Raw genomic sequence first — 23,598 nt, forward strand, 5'->3', positions numbered from 1 at the left:
CACAACTGCTTTCCAGTCAGATTAATGTTTTTTAATCATAAAGCTATTTCTATGCATATACTAATATATACCCAAATGTACAAATTCACATCCTTTTTTTCCCATAGATGTCTATAACTTGACATCTTTATTTAATATATATCATGGTCATATTTCCATGGTGCTTTCTTTATTCTTTTTATGGCTGCAGAATATAGCATTGTATAGCTATACCATACTTTATTTAACCAGTCTTCTACTAACAGACATTTAGGTTGTTTCTGGTTTTCTGCTAAGACAAATAGTTCCTAAATAAAATATCCTTATATGTGTCATATTTTAGAAACACTAAGACACAACCATAAGAAGCACCATTTTTTTATATGCCACCAAGAAAAAGAAAACATGCTGCCAATTAAGCAATGACATGCCATCCTAATTTCAGAAATGTTAAAATGGGGAAAAAATGTCTTTGAAAGAAATACAAAATATATTTGAATTTATCTATAGGATAAATTTCTAGAAATAGGATTGCACCATAAAAAAGTATGCATATTTAAACTTTTGATGGACAGTATCAATTTGCCCTGTTAAAAGGCTATCCCAATTTTTTTTTAAAGATTTAATTTTTATTTCTCTCCCCTTCCCAGTCCCACCCCCAAGTTGTCTGCTGTGTCCATTTGCTGTGTGTTCTTCTTTGTCCACTTGTATTCTTGTCAATGGCACCCGAAATCTGTGTCTCTTTTTGTTGCGTCATCTTGGGGCGTCAGTTCTCCATGTGTGCGGCGCCATTCCTGGGCAGGCTGCACTTTTTTCACACTGGGTGGCTCTCCTTATGGGGCGCACTCCTTGCACATGGGACTCCCCTATGCCTGGGACACTCTCAACAGTAGAATGTAAGATGATCTTTTTCTCTGGCCTGAATATTTTCAATCTTCAATTCTTTTGCTAATCTGATGGGTGAAACATGTATCTCGTTATTGATCTGATTTGCATTTCTTTATGAGTCAAGCTAATCATCTTTTCGATGTTTACTAGCCAGTTTGTTCAGAAACCTTTGCCCATTTTTTTATAGAATTGTTTGAGTTTTTCTTATTGATTGTTACGATCATTAAGATTATTTAATGTTTAATATGTATTATGGAAATTAGCTTGTTGCCATTTATTTAAACTTGACTGGATCATATGCTAGCCTACATAATGAAGAAACTAGATGAAGGTGATATATCATTTTGAGATAATCTTACAAAACAGACAACTGCTCAAAATAATTAGGCTTAAAATAATTATTTTACATAAAGATAAGTCTTGAGATTAGGTATATAATCATATTCAATTAAATGAAACTTCAGGAATCTACTGGAGACAGAATTTCATTGTGAATAAATAGCATTTGGCTAGGAGGCTTTCACTAAATAAGAGTGATTATAAAAATAGGACAAGTGTGATTGCAAATCATGTCGCTTTAGAGGAGGGATGGATTGGTAGGAGATGCTGCAGCATTGTGTGAAGGGTGTTGAGGCCACAGGAATGTGATCTGAGACAGATTCTGAGGTGTGCTGTGCTTTAGAAGAGAGGAGAATATGCTTTTTAAGTCCTGCTCTATGCACTCGGTGGGCACCGAGGTTTGCTGCCTTGTCAGGGGTCTTGGCTACCAGGCTTATTTCAGGTCTACTTTTCAGTAGCAGCACCTATATTATAAAATTCTACTTTCTGAATAAAAGTAACTTAATATCCACCAAGAGCAAAGGTAAAGGTAAATAAAATCCCAGTATAAATTGAGGTTAATCATTCTCATCTCTCAAAAACATTTGTTCTCATCAAAACATTTGTTTTTACGTGGCTTCGCTTAACTTGTGAGCTGAGGCAAGGTTATCACACAACACCTGGTCAGTCTTTCCCTGTCTCAGCTCAGCTCAGGACCAAGCTGGGTGCTGCACCTTGATTCTCTCTGAGGACTCAATGCTGTGGTCTTCCATCTAGTCTTGGGCTTCTGAATAAGAACCTTCCTCTTTGAAGCAAGCTGATCTATACCTGAACAAAGACTGCAGTTTTCCCCTAGCGAAGGGAAGTTACTGTGTTTGCATTGTGAACCCTTATCCAACATTTTGGACATTTGTAAACTTTCCCGTAATTTCTTCATGGTAACCTTTTTTCAACATTGTAAAAATAACAAATGAATAAACAGAATGTATTTTTTTAAATAATTCTGAGTATGGAAGTGTTATATACACATTGTAGAATTTTTGAGGGGGTGGGGGTGAAGTTAGAAAAAAAAGGGAAGACCAAAAAATCTTCTATAATTCTACCACCTAAACACAACAGCTCTTTAAACTATTTGAATATTTTGATTTATTTCCTTCAAGTTATTCAACAGGAAAATTCTCAAATATACTTGTAGTAAATTTCTTAAAATGGAATTTTACAGTTAAATTCTTTCTGTTGTGATTTCTTAAAAAAATCTTCAGAAATTACAACCAACTCATTATGTTATACTTTAATGAGGAAAAGAAGGAAGAGAACTAATTATTGCCACTCTATATGGCCCTGTGCTGGGCACTAAATGGATATGCTCATTTATCTTCACCTCTGCTCCCCCCCAAAAAAATCCTTTGAGAAAGTATTACTATTTCCATATTATGGAGACTGTAAGTCAGAAAGACTTACATCAAATATGCAAGGCCACAAAATTAGAAAGTGGCAGTGCTGAGATTTAAGCTCAGGTTTATCTGACTCTAAAGGGACTTATACTACCTTATAACTGTAACATTTTTGTGCAGGCCACATTTTTATATTCTGGCATCTACTTCAGTAAAATATACTAAGTGTATTAAAAGCATTATAATCCTAAATTTTACAACTTAAAACTAAGTCTCTAAATTCAAAAATTTTAGGATAGAAAGAAATAAACAATGAAAGAGAACAATCTAGACTATAAAAGGGTAGTTTTATCAACAGGGAATTCAAGGTGAAGACTCATGCCTACTGCATTTGACCATTGGTTATAGGAACAGAAGGGATCAATTTCAATTACACTGTTCTTCAGAAAAACTACAATGTGGTTTATGTAGAAAAAGTTGTTATAAACCAAGACATTGGGTTGATTTGTCTACATTTGCTATATATAACCTTGCTATATATATATGCTATATATATCCTAGCTGATAATCTGGAAGGAATCAATGTATTCCATAACCTGGAGAGAGAGTCACTATTAAAATATATTTTTCATATTTACCTTTGGTCACTCTTATACACACATACACCATGCACACATTGTAAGTTTTCTTTTTTAACCATTCCCATAGAGCTATATATTTAGGTTATTTCCAGTCTCTGCAATTTTAAATTATGCTAAAATCCCATTCTTGATTATTTCCTTAGAGCACATTCCTAACAGTGAAATATTTGGGTCAAAAAAGAGTATATGGAGGGTTTTGACATGTACTATCAAACTGCTTCTAGAGTTATATTAATTTACTTTCCCATCAGCAATATATAAAGTATCTATCTCATTACAACCTTATCAGTTTAGAATAGGGCTTCTTAACATTTAGCATGCATGGGAATCACTTGGAAGTCTCATTAAAACAGATTTCTGGGCCCCATCCCCAAATTTCTGATTTAGTGAGTCTAGGGTGGACTTGAGAATTTTTACATCTAACAAAGTCCAAGTGCTGCTGGTGCTGCTGGTCTGGGGACCACACTTTGTGAACCACTGGCTTAGAATAATGTTCTGTTTTATATTTAGCCATATGAATAGATAAAAAATAGCAGCATATTTTCTTTTATGCTTCTTTGATGAATAATGAGATTGAACATTTTTCATGTATTTACCAACTTGTATTTGATAGTTTTCTTTTATCTTTTGAAGTTTAATGTACTAACCATTGATTTGTAAGATGAGAGTTAGAGATAGAGATATACACACCCAAATGCACTCAGGTGTGTGTGTATATATATACGATGTTGTCCCTTATGCCTTTTTATATTATTCATTATTAATAGACAAAAATCTTACATTTTCATATGGCTAAATCTATCAATCTCTCACTATGAGCTTTCCTCATTTTTTAAAATAAAGATCCCTTTCCCAATGAAATATTACATATCTTATTTATTCTTCACAATAACCTTGAAAGGCACCTATTAGTCCTGTTTTAAAAATAAGGACACCAAGATATTAAATAGTTTGCTAGTAAGGCTGGTAAGTATCAAAGCAAGTACCTCACAATACCTCACAATAGTTTGAGTACCTCACAATAGTTCCTAAAGAAAGGAAAGAAAAGAAATTAAAGAAAACTAATCTTTATTTTAATCTTAATTGTAATCAGTTGTGTGGCAGGCACTCTCCATGTTTTCTAATTTAGTACTCAAGAAAGCTCCTACTGGAGGACCAAACCAATGAGTCCAGATTTTGGACTTCTTTTCTTCCATTGTCTCATAGTACACAGGCTATGAGTACTATGTAATAGCTCCCATATGACCTCTTACAAATAATTTAATTTTTCAGTCTTTCAATTTCTTCATCTTTAAAGTGGAGAGTGTAAATAACAGATAACAGATAAAAATTAAGTCATCTATATAAAATACTTAAAGTGCTTAGCCATAGAATATACTCAGTTAATTAATAATCCTTATTCTTATAACTACCTGTATAGCAGCATGATATAATTAAAAAGAGCATAAGGTTTAAGATAATAGAGATTTGAATTCCAGTCCCAGCTCTACCACTTTCTAGCTGTATAATCTCAAGCAAGTCCCTTGTGGTTTCCTGCGACTCAGTTTTCTCAACTATAAAATGAAGACAATGATAATATCTAAAGAATTGTGACTATCATGTGAGATAATAGAAATGAAACATTTGTGAACTCTACAATGCATAGCAACATTGTTGTTGAGTTGTTTTACTTTAGAAACCTAAAATATATTTTTGAAAATCTGTTTATGCATATAGTTTTTTATTGCCCACTTCTCTAACTGGTTTTCTTTATAATCATTAGTCTTGCCATTTGTTGTATTCAAATGTATTCATCCTTTTTAAGCATCTTTCATCTATTTCCAAAACCACTGCTTCTTCTGGTGCCCTTTATAGCTATGGAATATTTTTCCTTGATATATTTCAGATCTTCTGAATCTTGAAATGTTCTTCCCTCTAAAGAAAAGAAATATCAGCTTGAACAGATATTTAACTCATAATGATGCCTCCATTTCCTTTAACTTTGTCCCTTTGTCCACTCTTGAAAGTGATTTATATTCTTAAAGATTTATTTATGGTGCATAGGTATGTATAATTTTCAACCTTAATTTTCAATGGATCTTCATTATCTTGGGCTTATCTTCTTTTATACTAAGCCAATTCAGTGATGCCATTTTCTCTATAAGCTAGTTCATTTTAGTTTTAACATTATGAAAATGTCACGAGAAGATATGTAGTGACACTTTTCCAGTTTCTCAGTTTTGCAATATATAAGCTCTTATCTGATGATCAACTTGTCTAAGTGTTACAAAGAACAAATTGTAGCCTTTGTCCATAGTTTAGAAATAAAGATAGTATGGTAGAGAAAAATTCTTTAGACCTTCTGCTTTCATTGGAGTTGTGGGTACATGAAAGTATGTAAAGACTTCCCTTAAAAGGTCATGACAACAAAAGACTAAGCAACCTAAGGATAACAACATTGGTTCTTGTTCTTTACTGGTAAGGGTATCAATAAAGCCTGCACTTTAGCTCTGATATATTCTACAAAGTAAATTTAAAAGCAAAATATAAAATTATGTGAAAGGGTGGCAACAGCTACCCGTTTTTGGCTGAATTATATTCACTGTCATTAAGTGCCAGAATATCTTAGATGTTATGTAATACTAACCTCTCAGATAAGAAAAATAAGGTGTTGAAGAGGCTTGTAGTTCATGGGTGGCAGAATTCGAACCTACGTAATTACCTGTTCCCAAATGTTGTGAAAACATAACTTTTTACATGCTGTATGAATAGAAATATATAAATAAATCAGCCAACATACCCCCTCATATATGCTTTCTGTCCTTCAGAATTGATAAGCTAGAAGCAACAAGAATCTTCACAATAATAATTATACCAGAAACATTAAAAGTGAAAAAATAGAGAAGCAATCTAATTCTTCTTTGCAAACAGCTGAATATATATATGGAATTGCAGATCCTTAAAGTTATGTAATTATAAGGGTAAAATGGATCTTTATTAGTTGATTAAAAATCTGTTCAGTGGGAAGCAGACTTGGCCCAGTGGTTAGGGCGTCTGTCTACCACATGGGAGGTCTGCGGTTCAAACCCCGGGCCTCCTTGACCCGTGTGGAGCTGGCCCATACGCAGTGCTGATGCGCTCAAGGAGTGCCCTGCCACGCAGGAGTGTCCCTCCAGTAGAGGAGCCCCACGCAAAAGGAGTGCGCCCTGTAATGAGAGCCGCCCAGTGTGAAAAAAAGTGTAGCCTGCCCAGGAATGGCGCTGCACACACTGAGAGCTGACACAGCAAGATGACACAACGAAAAGAAACACAGATTCCCGGTGCCAATGATAAGGATAGAAGCGGTCACAGAAGAACACACAGCGAATGAACAGAGAGCAGACAACGGGGTTGTGTGGGGGAGGGACGGGGGTGAAGAAGGGGAGATAAATAAAAATAAAAAAATAGGTCTTAAAAAAAAATCTGTTCAGTGAAAATTCTTAGACACTGTAATGGGAACTGCTAAATTGCACTTCAGAAAAGCATTACTATATTTATCCTCCTAACAATTAGTATGTGAGAGCTTCCTTACAATCGCACAGATGCTTGACCTAAAAAGTTTTAGAATTGTTTCCAGTGTGATGATATATCATTTTAATTTGCATTACTCTGGCTACTATGTTTTAGCTTATTTTCTTATATTCAAATGGTCACTGAATTTCCTTTTATTAATATGTGAAAAATGAATGCACATACATTTCTCATTTTTATTTTTTATTTTAGGTCTTTTTCTTATGGATTAGCTATTGCTTCTTACTCTGCTTTATGTGCAGAAAATATTTCCTCCTAGATTGTCATTCGTCTTTTGGAAAAAGAAACCAAACAGCATAGAAACTTGAACAGGGAAAGTTTAATATAAAGAATTATTAACTATAACAGAGAATCAGAATAGCAAAGGATTGGCTAGTAAGAAATAAAGAGAGTTCTAAAGAATACAGGAAGAGCAGCTGTAAAGAGCAGCCACTTCCCCTAGAACTGAGCGAGAGCACCCAAGGAAGACCACCCTCCCACCCTTCCCCAAGGCTGATATCCAAACCGTGTTGGTAGGGCACAGCCATGTTTCACTGGATGGCAGAGAAATTTGCTGGGGGCCCATTCTCCAGACTTGCAGGAAATCTATCCTCTAGAATATTTGGAAAGTTGTCTTGCCAGAGGCGTCTTCTGTCAAACATCCCGAAGGGTGTCCTAGGGAAAGTTGCTGGCCACTGGGTGCTGCTGGCACCATAGGAGCCTGGCTCTAGATAAGCACCCATGCAGCAGGAGCCTGGTGATGGAGAAGTGGTGCTTGCTGAGGAATACTCCTGGGAAGAGCCACAGAAACCAGGAGGTAAAGCACCTTCCTCTAGCAGTATTTCTCCAGGTCCCTACCAGGCAAATGTTAACACAGTCCGAGCTGGCAAAGGAAAAATACTTACAGGGCACATTCCCATTTTCTGCAAAGCAGACAATGAAAGGATAATTTAGAGCAGAGAACTTGATAAATTGATAATTGGCACAGCACTTTGCTAACACCTGGAATTAATTTTGTGAATGATTTGCGATGATTTTTTTACATTACTTTTGTAAAGATAAAATAAAATTGGAAACAACCTAAAATACATCAATAAAGAAATGATTGAATAAAGTATAGTACTTCTATACCATGGATTATTTATGCAGCAAAAATATGGTACATATATAGATGTATGTACTAAAATTATAAGATCTCTAAGTTATGTTGTTGGATAAGAATTAATGTAAATTTTAAACTATAACACAATATTATGTATTGCATACAATATGCACATATATATGTAAATGCATATAAATCCATCTGGAAGAAGGTACATCAAATCAATAAGAGTGATTACCTTCAGTAAAGGGCATGTAAGCATTTTACAATAAATAATCTAAGCAAAAACAAAAAAATTAAAAACTAAATCCAAATTTTCTTGTTGCTCAGACATGATAAATATAATAGAGCTTGACAAGATATGGAACCAGAAATGTAGAAAATTTAGAGGGTACAGGACTGAGAAATGGACTAATATCATAGTTCAAACAATTTTAAATGTCTAACCATGACATCAAATATTAAAAGATCTAACCTGACTTCAAAGCATGAAAGAAAAAATGTCAAGAATTATAAAAATTCCTTTCTTAAATTCAATTTAAAATAGAAATTCCTATTGCTCTTCTAGCAGTTATAAGCAAATGAATAATACAATTCCCTTAGTATATTCATTCTAGGCATGACCCTTAAATTAGTAAATTATGCGAACACACTTTTAAAAGCTTGAAACATCACAAAAATGTAAGTAGGATATTTACTATTAAATATTTATTGATACTAACAGAAATTAAACTTGCATTAAAAGGGAGGGGGTCTGTAAAGAAAGGAAGGAAAAAATATACATGAAATGGAGGAAAGCCTATTATTATTTCAAGATTTTAACAGGTTTTATAAATAAGAAAAGCACAATTGTGGAAAGAAATTACCCAGTCAGTTCACAATATCAAACATGAACAATTGCTGATTGTATGATTCAGGGGCAAGCAGTAATTCTTTGTGTCATTAATACTCGATGAACGTCTGAGTATATATAGAGAGAGCTTTGTTTCCTTCAGGGCTTAAATCAGGCGGAAACTCTTGCACATTACTTTTCTGATGACATGAACACATGAGATTGGAAAATATGCCTTAAGCTAAAATAAAAAAATAAGATTTAAGACCTATCGCAATTGTCATGAAAATCAGCATTGCAAAGATTCATGTATTCAGAGCACATAACAATCTATGCTGGACATATGTGAGGAATATTGGTTAATTCCTTCTATTACCTTTGTTTTTCAAAAAAAAAGTGATCCATGAAGAATTTTACTTAATTTGCAAGGATAAAAGCCCTGAATCCCTCAATAAAGTAACCAGTATTTTTCAGGGAGAAAACTTAAATAGAACAGTCTGTTTCTATTATTGGGTTTATTTCTAGGGTTGAATTGGATGATTGATTTTTTCCAGTTTTTCTTTTATCTTAGCTAATACAATTTTGAAATAATTGATAAATTTTACTCTGTTGCTCATGGCTTTTTCCTATTATGCTTTGTTGATCTAATTTGGTTCTGCTGCCATTTCTTTTAAATTGTTCAAGAAATCAAAGTATTGCTAAATACAGATGCTAGATTTCTTCACTGTAGTAGAATAGGGTTTGTATTGTTCATAGGAGTGTGGAATTTCTAAAAAGATTTATTTATTTCTCATATACACACCCACCTCGTTGTTTGTCCTTGCTCTCTGCTTTCTGTGTCTGTTCACTGTGTGCTGTGTCTGCTCATCTTCCTTTGGGAGGCACCAGGAACTGAACTCGGGGTCTCCCATGTGGGAGTGAGGCACCCAATAGCTTGAGCCTGCTTGTTACATCTTTTGTTGTGTCTCCTCATTGTGTCTCCTCATTGTGTCATCTCATTGTGACATCTCATTGCATCATCTCATGCGTTATCTTGTTGTGATGTCTCATTGCGTGAGCTCACCATACCAGCCCTTCATGTCAACTCGCTGTCTTGCTCGTCCTCTTTAAGAGGCACCAGGAGCTGAATCCAGAATCTCTCATGTGGGAGGCAAGCACCCAACTGCTTCAGCCATATCCACTTCCCCAGAACTGTGGAATTTTAAAGCAAAAAAATAATTTATCAGAATTTTTAGATGAAGAAACTAAGGCCCAGAAGAATTAAATTTGACAGACACTATTTAAAAAGAGATACTCTCACCTATCAGATTATCAAAGAGTGATACCATACTATGTTAGTATGTTTGTTGGAAAATAGGCACACTCATACCTTGCCAATGGAAGACAATTTGGCTGCTTATCAGTATTACACATGCATATGCCCTTCGACTCAGCAATTATACCTTTAGGAATTTATACTGTCCATATACTTGCATATACATGAAATAATAATACAATATGACCTGTTCACTGCAGTATTTTTTCTATACCAGTCATAAATAGAAAATTATTAAAAACTGTCAAATAATGCACACTAAATCTCTAATTGGAATAAATGAGGAGGCTCTTTATGTAGCTAGAGGGAATGAGTGCCAAGATATTTTTTAAATAAAATCAGGTGCATAGCATGCTATTATTTTAGAGAAAAGTGAGGACAAGAATATATTTGCATATTTTCTTTTACATGTATAAGATATTCAAAAAACAGGGACTGCCAGGAGGGCATCTGAGTATGTGGGGAAGGGGGACAAAGAAAGATTTTTCACTGGCTACTCATTTATACTTACTGATTTTTTATATTTCCTATTGATATAGCTACATAGATTGATAGAAAATCAGGTAATTAGATACACTGACAAACTGATACTTAAATAAAGGGTGGTAAAAGATCTCTGTAGTAAATTTAAAGAAATACAAATCTCAGAATGTTTAGTCTTAGAATAGACATGATAGTTGGATTTGTAAAGCGATAGCCTGCCATGTGGGAAGAAAAGGCCCTGTGTTTTTTTCTGAGAGGAAGATCTTGTGGGGGGACATGATTTGCCTCAGTATAAGTAATGACCTCCTAACAACCATAGCTGCTCAGGAGAGTGGAAAACTGCTGGGAGAAATGGTGTGTGCAGACTGTGATCCCACGATGAGTCCCTGCAAGTCTAGGGTCCCGGGCCCTGTTTGTGACTAGCCAAGACTAGAATTTGTTCTCTTCCTGCCACACTTTGTGACTTCAGAATAAAAGTTGGCACCTTACTTGTACTAATTCAGATTAGTACAAAATAAAAACTTGGCATAAAATAAAAATAAATGTACAGTTTTACCCATTTTCGAATTCACACAATATAGTCACAATCATGTATATAGGAGTAGAAGTCCTCCCAAAATTACTTTATAAGAATCTTTACAATTAACAACCATTTGTAAACCAACACTAAAAAACCTCATACAATATCTTATATGGCCCCATGCAATTTTTTTGGCTTTATTCTAGCTAACTTCTACTTATAGATGCCAAGAAATAAAACTTGCCTCAAGTCAAATGGACTCAAATTTAAAATTGGTAAAATTGTTGGTACCTGTAACTTCACGTAGTAAAAAATCTTTGTGTATGTGTGTGTGTGTGTCTGTGTTCCTTTTTCTTTTAGGCAGAGGTTGAAAAAATAATTGCAGTTGCCTGGGACATTTTTCAGCCCCTTCTTTTTGGGCTGATTGGCACAGAGGTATCTATTTCATCTCTCAGACCAGAAACTGTTGGTAAGAATTTTAAGGTAGCACATTTGAACTAAAATGTTCTCTTTCTATGTTGAGTTGAAATATCTTTAACAGGTCTGTGTTCAGGGGTTTGATTTCAGGTTTTTAGACTGGTTGGTTAAAAAATAATGCTGGTGTGTCTAAGGCAGTGAATTTTATACCTTTTTGTTCCTTGTAAAAAAAGGTGACACTGTTGACCACTATCAAGATGATATAGGCCTTAACATATTTTTTCCCCCTGCATAAAATGTTCATTCAGCCTTGTTCTGATCAAGAGCCAGAATTTTAAAGAAAACTGGTCAGTTCTATAATATGTACCCATGGAATAGAAATGTTTGTTCATTCATTGATTTAAAAGTCATCATATTAAAACACTCACGACTCATAAATTACACTTAAAAATAATTATTTTACATATTCATCGTCTCCTCCTTTCTTTCCATCACAATATTCTTCCACTAATACTAGAGATCCCATCCCCACCTTCTGAATCTCGGACGTAACTCTTCCCTTTTCCTTATACATCTTCATATATCCTTATCTCTGTTTCCTTCTCTTCAGAATTATACACTCTAATCTCTCCCATCTTTAAAAAAACAAAAAACAAAAAACTCTTCCTTCACTACCCTCCTCACCTACCACACTGCCTCTCTCTTCCTCTTTCAAACCTTTCAAAGGTGATAACTACATTCCCCTTTTCCACTTTTTCAATTCCCATTCACTACTGCAATACACTTAATCCAGCTTCTGTCCCATCAAACAAGTAAGCCTGCTCTTGCCAAGATGCTATTGTGAATACATATGTCTTTATTTTACTTGATCTCTGGGCAGCATTTGATGCTATTGACCTCTTTAAAGCACTCTTTTACATTGAGTTCTGAAGCTTCATATTTTCCAGTTCCTACCTTTACAGCATCTGTTCTTCTTTACACTATATGTGGCATAAACAAAGCTCTATATCAAAGTTCTTTCTAAAGACTTTCTTACTCTATATTACTTCTCTGAACTTATTTACACCCAATAACTTCAACTACAAACTATATAATTCCAAAATCTTTATCTCTAGAACAATTTATCCAGGTGCTAACTGGACATCACCACTTGTATTTCCCACAAAACTTTAGCCTCAATTTGTCTAAAACTTACTTACATTCTTTTTTCCGCAGACCTGCTCTCCTTTACTGGTCCCTTTTGGGAATGGTACTGTCTCTTTTGTATCTTGTGCTTCAAGAAACAGATCCTTTTGAATATCTACCAGCCTGGTAGAAATACCCTTCAACAAAAGTGCTGCAAATCCTTTCCGAAAAAAAAAACAAAAAAACCGTATTACAGGAATCACAACAAATCTATCAGCAATGTCTGTCTGGAGTTTTACCAGCCCTTTGAACTTGGGGGAAATTACTTATCCTCCCTCTCTGGACTTCAATTTTTTAAGCTGTAAAATGAGAATAACAATAGCACTTACTCTACATGTTGTGAGGATTAAGTCAAATAGTACATTTAAAGCTTAGCCAGTACCTGGCACAGAGTAAACACTCATCTAATGTTACTATATTTAAAATCACCCTGTTTCTTACCAGTCACCTTAGCTGAGGTCCAGTAGCCTGCAGCACACTTCATCAAAAGCCCTTGTTTTATAAATCAGGATGAACTTCTCTTTGTCAGCAAAGAGCTATAAACAAGTAAATTAAGTGGCTGTCTAAATTATCAGGGCTAATGTACAGTCAGTACACACCAGTATGGTGAAACAGTTCTGTACTACTGCCTGTGTTCATTTGGCTTGGTGAGTACCCAGCCAGGCACATTCTGATTGGCTAGTTCCCACTGTGCTGACTGATAAGTATTTTAACTATCATCTCTGCCTTATACTCTGTAAAGAATCCTCAACTGCTTTGATGAAAATACAGTTTTTCCTTTTCTGTTCCCCTATCTCAGTTTGTTTATACGTCACTTACCACATAGTATATACATTTAGTTTATGCTTCTTTCTCTGACTTTGATGCTCATAAAGGCAGAATCTGCCCATTACACATCTTCGTGTACCCAATGCTCGGTTCAAAGCCTGTCATGCATAGTTATCATTTAATAAATCCTTGTTAAATGATCACATGGCAGAAATTGTGGTTCTTGCTATAAAACATAAGAAATCTAACATTCAAATCTTCTTCATAGAAATTCAAACTTGCTTAATTAATTGCTGGTGTTAATCTAGGGAAAATATCTTATTTTAAAAAAACCTTGATCCTTAATATTGACTTTTTGCTAAATCATGCCTAACAAATTTGTATTATTAGTTTGTTTTAATGTTCCTTAATTATTTCAGTTGACAGTCTTTTGAATTAGTCAATGAAATGCTATTTTTCTTCCAGTATTTCATCATTTATAAAAATTGAGTTTTTCTTACAGGGCTTTGTATTGCCACACTGTGTATTGCAGTATTGATACGAATTTTGACTACATTTCTGATGGTGTGTTTTGCTGGTTTTAACCTAAAGGAAAAGATATTTATTTCGTTTGCATGGCTTCCTAAGGCTACAGTCCAGGTAATGATGGATGCAATGGCCTAGCATTTTAACTGCTAATTCTATATGACACTGTGAAAAATTGAATGAGAGGACTTACTCAAATGCAGTGAAAATAAGGCTTAGAAGTTTGATTTATGAAATTAATTTATACTAATATGCACTGTACAAGTTTTATTTTTATTACATTGATTCCTTAAATAAGGCAGTTCATTTAAATCCCTTTTGATCACCAGGGTACAGCAAAAAATGCAATACCTACACTACTAGAAAGCACAGTAGCAGGAGGAGTAGGTTTGAATTATCAGTTCTATCTTTCTAAATCACCTAGAGATATAGTTATCACCTCTTTTCACTTCAATTATCTTCCCAGAAGAGAGTGACACAGAAATAGCATGGCCCATCTTAGTGTCAGAAATATTCCCATTTCAACATTATTAATGATCACTGATGCTTGGCCCCGGTTTTTATATACAGTAGAGAAAAGAAGATTATTGAAAAACAACTCGGAAAATGCTTCATTGATTTCCTAGGTTATCAGTTGATATTAAAGTATTCAAAAAAGCTAATGTTCCTATCACATGTCTCAATCACTTGACCTGAACTGTGTGCTCTCTAATGAGCAAATGATCAAGAAAGCATTTACAGATAGGTGCTTAAAGTTGTTGATCATGCATTTGGAAGGATATCTTTAATTACTAACTAAATTATAGCTGTATAAACTATAATTTGCTGCAAATGTAATAAGTTCCTGATTATAGCATGTATTTTCAAACTAATTGTAGCAAATAGATTTAATTGGTCCATCCCGGATAAAGAATCTGCAAGAATAAGGAAATTTCTATTTTCATGGAATTAAAAATCAGGTGTTTTCAATTTAGGGAGCTTTGAAGGCTGTATGTGCTCTGTAATTATATAACAGATTTTGTGAGGCTGTGAGCTTGGGCATTATTCCAGAGAAGTTTTGTTTTGTTTTGTGTTTTTCCATCAGATTTTCAAAGATATCTGGTTAAGACATAATGGTTAAGAATACTGTGAGGTTAATATTGTACAATAAATGTAATAATTTCTGGCTCACCATGTGTTCAGCTTTCACTCTATTTCTTCAGCAGATAAATATCAGCATATTCTAGTAGCTTTGGTATGAAAGATTTCTTACAAAATGTCAAGATGTGAAAACTGGCACTTTCCTACCATCAAGCTAAATTTTAAAGAAAAAATATGTAGGATATGGAGGTATCTAGGATGTTTGTTCTGTGGAGGCAAGTATTATGCAGAAATTTTCTTCTCTTGCCACTGCACAAGAAACAAGACTTCATATATATGCCAGTATATTTTTGAGCTACTTTATTTGTCACCCTCTATAAGAAATATATTTTACATCACAACCTAGCATATATACAAACCCAAATGCATACACACACATACACATAGAGAGAGAACCAAGAGATATATGCTACAATGTGTGCAGTTCTTAGCAAGAATATATGAAATGTTGAATTAGGTATGGTGCAGGATAAGCTGCAACAACAAAAAGCCCCAAAAATGCATGGATTAAATGGGAGATTTTCATTTCTTTCTCACAAACAGTCCAGCATGGGCATGCCAGAGCTGGTAGGGTAACTGCTGTTCTTAGCATGTGATTTCTTTTCTTGAGTCCAAGGTGACAATCCCAACCCTCACCATTTCCCATCCAGTGGAAAGGGAAAAAAAGAATAAAAGGCACATGTGTACATTCCTTTTCAGGGCACAATCTACAAGCAGTACTTATCATTTATGCTCACCTCTCAGTGTCCAGAACTTAGAAACATAGCTATATCAAGTTGCAAAGAAGGCCAGAAAAAAAGTCTCTATGTGACAAGCCAAAACTTAGAAGTTCTAGTATAGAAGGGAAGGAGCATTCAGATATTTTTGGACAACTAGTAGTCTCTGCCATTGTGTCTGATATTTTCACATTTTTTTTTCATTGTCATGTAGGCTAACATTGTTGTGCTCTGTGGAATAAAGGGATAAACAGATTGACTAATATATTTTCTCCACGTGCATTGATAATATTGCACTTTGTCTCTAAAGGAAAATGATAATTTTCATAATAATTTCAGTAAAATTTATTTTATTAAATTCTAAGTAAAACATTTCACTAACTCCTGAGAGAGAATTACCAAATACCTAATTGGATTAACTTCAGTTTCCTGAAGTGCCTACCACTTCCATGTTTCATCATGTTTAACAGTTATTAGTAGTTTAGATTCTAAAGCAATACATATTCTTGCATTTAAAATGCCACCATCTTCCAATAATTATCACTGCATTTTTTCATCTTGTTCTTCCATAAATTCAAATTTTCTTTTTTTTTTTAAAGATTTTATTTGTTTCTCTCCCCTTCGCCCCTCAACCCCCCCCCTTTGTCTGCTCTCTGTGACCGCTTCTATCCTTATCGGCAGCACCAGGAATCTGTGTTTCTTTTTGTTGCGACATCTTGTTGTGTCAGCTCTCCGTGTGTGCAGCGCCATTCCTGGGCAGGCCGCACTTTCTCTCGCGCTGGTTGGCTTTCCTCACGGGGCGCACTCCTTGCACGTGGGGTTCCCCTACGCAGGCGGCACCCCTGCATGGCACGGCACTCCTTGCGCACATCAGCACTGCGCATGGGCCAGCTCCACACGTGTCAAGGAGGCTGGGGGTTTGAACCACGGACCTCCCATGTGGTAGGCAGACGCCCTATCCATTGGGCCAAGGCAACTTCCTGTCAAAATTTCTAAAAATAAAAGAATGAGAAGACCAGTAACATGCGTCTTTACTCAGAAAAAATTTAGTATACTGAACTTTATGTTATGTTATTACTGATACTGTAAGATTGTTATCTGCCCTGAGTTATGAAATGTACTTACCTAATATTTTTGTAACCCTACCTTATGCAAATAGGTCCATATAAATCATCAGTTGTCCCCATGCAAAGGTAGGATCTGTTTTTAGATCCTCAAAAACAACTCTGAACACTTTGAAAGACTGATAGAACTTTCTTAAATCAAACAAAGGAACAATTTATTGCTGCAAACGATAAAATAATTCACCTTTTTAATATGTGCTTCTGTTATTCTATTTCCTACTTAACTCAAACTTTTATAGGCTGCAATAGGATCTGTGGCTTTGGACACAGCAAGATCACATGGAGATAAACAGCTAGCTGAATATGGAATGGATGTATTGACAGTGGCGTTTCTGGCCATCCTCATCACAGCTCCTATTGGAAGTCTACTTATTGGTTTGCTGGGCCCCAGGCTTCTCCAGAAAGCTGAACATCAAAATAAAGTTGGAGAAGAATGGAGGAGAAACAGCTGTACACTTTTAGAGGGGGAAAGAGAGAACGCTGAATGTAATGATTAGAAAACTGCTATTAGGGGCTATTTTTATCGACTACCAGAGGCCACTTTCACCAAGATGGAAATTGAAATATGTAATGTTTAAGGGCAATAGCCACAATTTCTTTAAACAGTATTTTTAGCCACTGTTCTTTCCATGTAGGTGGTAATGTTGTAAAAATCTCCAATTCTTTTTTCTCAAACACTCCTTCATTGTATATCTTTATTTGTATAAATACATATCTGCTTTAATGTGGTACCACACTATAAAATTAACACGTTAAAGACGGAGTTCAGTATCCCCTTCTGCCAGGCAACAGCTTGTCCTGTTACTGTCAATTTCATGATTCATTGTTGCCTAAGACTCTTGTTGCTTGAACTGTTCTGGCTCTTCTGATTATTTTTTTAATGCCATATTTCAGTCCCCCATTAATTCCTACCCACATTTTCCCTGCTATTCTGATTCTTCTCTATTTCTCTACGTCTCTTACTACTTTTTGTGAATTATTATAACTGATTGGTGACCACCAAAATTAAGTATACACAGTATCTTCACTGGTTCTTCCTCTTGCCCCAGATATTAATAGAAATATATTTCCCTCTCATGAAACTGGTTGACTGGTTGATGCTGTCAGGCTTACTCTGCTTGGCAGGTCATTTGGAGACCCATGTCCTTCTGTCATGAGGCTGTTCTGTTCACTGTTTCTACCATGTCTCCTTCTTAGCCTTCAGGAAGAAGGAAAAAAGTCCAAGGGGAGCCAATTACATTCAAGGAAGCAATGTGGAAATTAGATACTTCTCTCCTTTTATGTTCCATTGGTGATGACCTTACCCAGCTGTGAGTTGTTGAGAAGTATTGTCTCTAGTTAGTCATCCACACTTCTAGGAAGAACAAAAAGTCAAACTTGGGAGCCAGAGCTGCCACTGTGTTGGATGTTACCATCACTTAGTATATTCTTGCATGTTAACCAAGATCTTCTAGAGACTGTACAAAACCAAAAGAGTGACTGCTGTGGCAGGAATTCCAGGCATTCTGACTTGCCAGCAGAGAAGATATTAGGAAGAAAAAAAAAGCCTATTTGCATAGGTCATATCTTATTCTACCTTATGTAAAAGGGCATCTCTGATTTTATGTATCACCCATAAGTTCATTTCCACTGTAGGTCACCCCCCACCTAGTTGCTAGAATAATCATATTTAAATGCAGCTTTTATCATGTCATATGTATATATGAAGTATTTATTACTTACTTGTCATATCCCTTCTAAACTCATGAATCTAAAATTCAAAATTCAATCTAATCTCGAAGAATATATTACATATGTATTAAGTTAATATATGATAAATATTCTAATCTCACCAAGATGATCTGTAAAAGCCTGGTCCACTCCTCTCTTTAATTGGACTACTGTTCCTGCACTTTCCACCAGGGCCTTCACCTCTCTTCACAACTATTTGCCTTTTCTGAGCAGGCTTCCTTTTCTGTGCTGTCAGTCTGCCTCTGGTTACTCTCTCGGGCTGCATTCTCTTAGTGTTTATGTTCTCACTTTGGATTGGATTAGTTTATACCAAATGTTAGATGTATGATTCAAACTGAACTTCATTGGTTAGGTGCATGGGGCACCATAATCTAAACTGAAAGCTGATTTGGTCCTCTACTTTTGCAAGCTCTGAAACTAGATTTATTCAGCAATTAATTACTGAAAGCCTTTGGTGATCTAGGAACACCATCAAGGTTAATATTGTTCCTATCCAACATTCTGACAAAGGAAACAGACTATTAAACAAGAGATTGCAAAAGAGGGCTCTTATGCAGGAAGTATGGCGGTGTACAGCGATGCTACCGAGCTCATAGCAGGGGCATGCAACCAATCCAGGGGTGGTGCAGTATAGGCTCAGCTTCCCTGAGAATGCAGGGCCTCAGCTGGCTTTCAAGGAACCACTAGGATTTAGCTAGAAGGGGCTTGACCCAGAAGCATGCTGCCATTACTGCTGTTTCCCCTGTCACCAATAGTGTTTTCTTCAAATATCAGGCTTTCAATACCCATTAATATATACAAAATATAGCTAGTCTAACTAAATGAGGATGCCATTATAAATACTTTGACCTTCAAAGAAGAATTAGAAATGGAAAGCCACAGAGTCTAGAAATGGTTAGATGCACCTTGAGTAGTGCATTCGGCCACTGCCAAATAGTCTGTTTCATCTTTTTTACCTTTCCTCCATGGCACAGCCACCATCTAATGACATCATCTATGACTTTTTGACTTCCTCCATTGGATCTCTGAAATTTGGGCCTATTACTGGAAACTCTTTATAGTAATTTATTAATTGCTAGACTAGGTTGCCATTATCTACAGCCGAGATAGTGAGGTCAGAGTGAAGAAGTCTGACCACTCTGCAGGGCTCATTGCATGAAGCCTCAAGTTTGTCATAGCTCTTGACTTGGTTGATAAACTCAGAATTAACTTGGTAGAGAATAGAGAATATTGACTTGTTTCAACCAAACTTACCTCTCCCAACAACAGAAATGATGACTAAACTTTGGGTCTCTGCCAGAAGGGTTTATATACCCTATACATACTTCTGACAGAACACCTATAACACTTTTTTTAGATTGTTTACATGTTTAAATAGCTCTTTACAGGCAGGAGCTTTGTGGTCATCTTTGAATGTTCAGCATCTAGTACAGGGCATGGGTCATAGAAGGAATTTAACAAACATTTACTGACTCCATCAGTTTCTTCCACTATCAGAAAACTACTTGCCATGCAACAGTTCACATATGGGTGTCAGAGTTCCAAGGATGGCGCTAAACAAACACTACGAATTCTTGCTCTCCCATGTCATTTTTATAGAGTTCATCTACCTTTTTTTCAGACAGACTGATTAGGCTTAAGCTCTTTGAGTTATTGTCACATTCAGTTTTTTCTTTCTGGCATTAACCCCAAATGACTGATTACATTTGGGTTCCTCAAAATTTCCTTATATCATCCATTATATTCTTTAAAAGTAGCATTGATTATTTTTCCGATTACAAAAATACTACACTGCATTGCAGAAAATTCAGAACACAGAAAAGTACAATGAAGAAAACAAACTACTCAAGCACCCATTTTATATTAATTTTACTCTTGCAGCCCTTCGTTCCAAGCCCTGTTCCATTCCAGACACTTGCCGCAGATCAATCCATTTATACTCACTTCACCGTAGGAGTGACTCCTTTACAGATGAAAAAAACTGAAGCTCACAGAGATTATTCGTTTACGGTCCCATTGCTATAAAGCCGAAGTGCTGAGCTATGAGCTCGGACAGTCTTGACTCCAGAGACTATGCCCTTTACCAATGCACCACACTTAAGCTGACTCCCAGGAAGACAGGACAGTGCAGTCCCTGGCTCTTCTTACTGGCTACAGTGCCCAGTGACGTCAATTCTGTCCCTGGACTTATGCAACTCCACAAGTCAATATTCAGAAGTGACCTCGAAAGGAAGGGGTTAAATGGGTTGAAAAAACAGGGGACACAGTCCCTGGGTGTCTTAAGTTCACCGCGGCGTCTGCAGGACTGGACCGTCACCAGCGCCCCTTAAACGCGTCACCACCCTCGGCCCCGCCCCGCCGCCATGGGCCCCGCCCCAATCCGGCCCCGGCGGCTGCACCCCGCCCCCGCGCGGCGCGTGGCCTGCCGGCGGTTGCTGGGCGCCAGGACCGCTCCCGGGGCGGCGGGGGATGCTAGAGGAATTACAGGTACGGCCTGTTTTTCTCGCCCTCTCCGGTACCAGGCTCTTGGGCACTCGTCCTTAGTCCCCGAGCGTCTTCCCCCTTCAGTTAGAGAGACAGACTTCTTGTGCCCGGCGTTGGGGAAACAGTCGCAGATCCTTTCTTTTCTCCCCTTGGCCCTTTTCTTTACTCCCTAGTCTATTTCATCTCTCTTTTTTATTATCTTTCTTACTCCTTTGTTACTTTCTTTCATTTTACAAGTACTTGCAAGTAAGAAGGAAAGAATCTGCCACACAAGACTGACCGCAAAATTTATTTTATTAAGTGCAGGCTGTTCTACAAATGGTCGCTCTCTGCAAAGGCAACTTTGTATGCGCCTGTGACTGGGTTGGTTGCTGATCTTGGGAAGGCTCCTTACCCCCCACTCCTCCAATTTCAGTTGGCCTTGTCACTGTGGACAAGCACTTTAGATTAATGCTTTCCAAGGGTTAAGGACAGTTGTTGCATTAATTTGGTGTGTCAGGCACATTATGCAGGTGTATTCTCAAAAACTGGGAGCTCTGCAGGCCTACGCCAGGTTGTAGCTGGAGAGCTGAGATTTCTGAAACCAAACCCAGGGTTTCATCCTGCAAATAGCTGAATTACAATGCAGATTGAATCCCCAACCTTGCAAGATATTTGTTGTTAAAAAGTGAGGGCGTTGATTGGGAAGAAATGTGATCCTGAAATTTTAAATGGAGACATATAGGCAGACCCTGGTGAAGCTTAGTCTTCTATGCAAACAGAGGTGGCCCTTGTACCCCTGTCTGAGGAGGTTAACTCTGCTTTGCCTGAGGAACCTGTAATGGCTTCCCGTGAGAAGGGTGCCTTTCAAGACTAATTGCTAAGTGGTAATTCTCCTCAGGATCCACCCCCACAACCCATTTTTTATTCGAAAGACCTATAACAAGACTCAAGTGCCAAGAAGTCCTGAAGGATCAGATACTAAGTGTGACCCATGAGGTGTGCTCCACTCCAAAAGAACTGCATGATTTTTCCAACTGCTATAGGCAGATTTCTGAGGGATATTTGTAGGAATGGATATTAAAGATGTAGAATGATGCTGGAAGGAACATAAAGTTGTATCAGACTGATTCAGTAATGCCCCAAAAGTCTGATTGTTTCCTTTTCCCTATTGCACAATCACCTTGGTAAAAGGTCATAGGTTACCTAGGGGAAAGCTAGTTAAAAAATTGGTAACAAGGAGTCCAATAAAGACATATGTGGATAAGGGGAAACTGGATTGCTACTACACAATGGAAAAAAGGTTATGTCTAGAGTAGAAAAGATCCTTTAGGGCTTCTCTTAGTATTATAAAGTTATGCAGTTAAAGTCAATGAAAAACTAGAACAACCCAATTCAGACAGGGTTACTAATGGCCCTGACCCTTCAGAAATTGAGGTTTGGGTCACTCCACCAGGCAAAGAACAACAACCAGCTGAGGTACTTTCTGAGGGCAAAGGGAATATGAGTAAGTAGTAGAAGGTAGTTATAAATACCAGCTATAACTGGTATTTATATACATTAAAATCTTTGTTTTTGTCCCTCTCTTATTGCCTTTATCATATAACAAAAGATATATTAACTTTACTTCATAATATTTTTGGGGGATTGAATTATGTGCTACAGAAAAACATGTTCTTAATCTTAGTCCATTGCTGTGGGTGCTGTGGGTCCCAGCAAAGGGGACCTTTTGATGAAGTTATTTTTAGTTAAGATGTGGCCAACTGAATCAAGATGAGTCTTAATCCTTTTTACTGGAGGCCTTATAAAGAAGGCCACAGAGAAAAGCCACAGGGAGTAGCTAGAAGCTGGAAGTCAGTGGAACCCAGGATTGAAAGGAGAAGATGCTGCCATGTGTATTTCCGTGTGACGGAAAAGCCAAGAACCAAAGATCACTGACATCATGGCCCAGAATGCCACAGTCTTCAGGGAGAAAGCATTGTCTGACTGATGCCTTGATTTTGGACTTCTCCTAGGCTCGAAACTGTTGAGCCCATAAATTCCTATTGTTAAGCCAAGCATTGTATGGTAATTCTTTTGGCAGCTAGGAAACTAAAACAGTATTTAAGTATGTTAAACTTTACATCATAGTATTTAAGTTATAAGATATCAGGAAGAAGAGTTAATATTGCCAAAGGTCTTTGCATTCTCTTCTGGGGAAAGGGTTGGTGCATTTTTGGGTGTACACAGGATAGTTGAATGATGTTAGGTAGAAGTATGATATTGAAATAGTCTCTATTTGGATATTAAGTATGATTTAAGAAGATGTGTGTAGTTGCCAAGTTGGCAAAGGGTAGACTGTGATCATTCATTTTATGTCAACTCGTTTAGGCCGTTCTACCCAGTTACTTAATCAAATACTAATCTAGATGTTGCTCTGAAGGTGTTTTGTAGATGAGTTTAACATCTACGGTCAATTGATTTAAATAAAGGAGATTATTTTTGATAATGGTAGGTGTAATCTAATTGGTTGAAGGCCTTAAGAATAAA

At 36.6% G+C, this 23,598-nt stretch overlaps 2 protein-coding genes across 5 annotated transcripts in view; both read left to right on the plus strand.

The window, feature by feature from the left end:
• Positions 1-17,726, plus strand: part of LOC101438747 (sodium/hydrogen exchanger 9B2) — a 50,688-nt gene extending 32,962 nt beyond the window's left edge. Inside the window, exons 10-12 of one of the 2 annotated variants that reach the window (XM_023590625.3) lie at positions 11,361-11,469; positions 13,873-14,009; positions 17,115-17,726. In XM_023590625.3, the coding sequence (XP_023446393.2) occupies positions 11,361-11,469; positions 13,873-14,009; positions 17,115-17,372 (504 nt within the window). In that variant the 3' untranslated portion in view covers positions 17,373-17,726. The remainder of the gene's footprint in view (positions 1-11,360; positions 11,470-13,872; positions 14,010-17,114) is intronic. The other variant, XM_023590626.3, reaches the window with a different exon arrangement.
• A 3,277-nt stretch (positions 17,727-21,003) lies between these two features.
• The window catches only part of LOC101437745 (sodium/hydrogen exchanger 9B1), a 70,491-nt gene continuing 67,896 nt past the window's right edge, over positions 21,004-23,598 (plus strand). For all 3 annotated transcript variants that reach the window (XM_071215289.1, XM_071215295.1, XM_071215293.1), the window contains exon 1: positions 21,004-21,093. The gene's annotated coding sequence lies outside the window, so the exon portion shown is untranslated. The remainder of the gene's footprint in view (positions 21,094-23,598) is intronic.

Source organism: Dasypus novemcinctus, chromosome 1, assembly GCF_030445035.2.
Source record: "Dasypus novemcinctus isolate mDasNov1 chromosome 1, mDasNov1.1.hap2, whole genome shotgun sequence".
Classification (NCBI taxonomy): domain Eukaryota; kingdom Metazoa; phylum Chordata; class Mammalia; order Cingulata; family Dasypodidae; genus Dasypus; species Dasypus novemcinctus.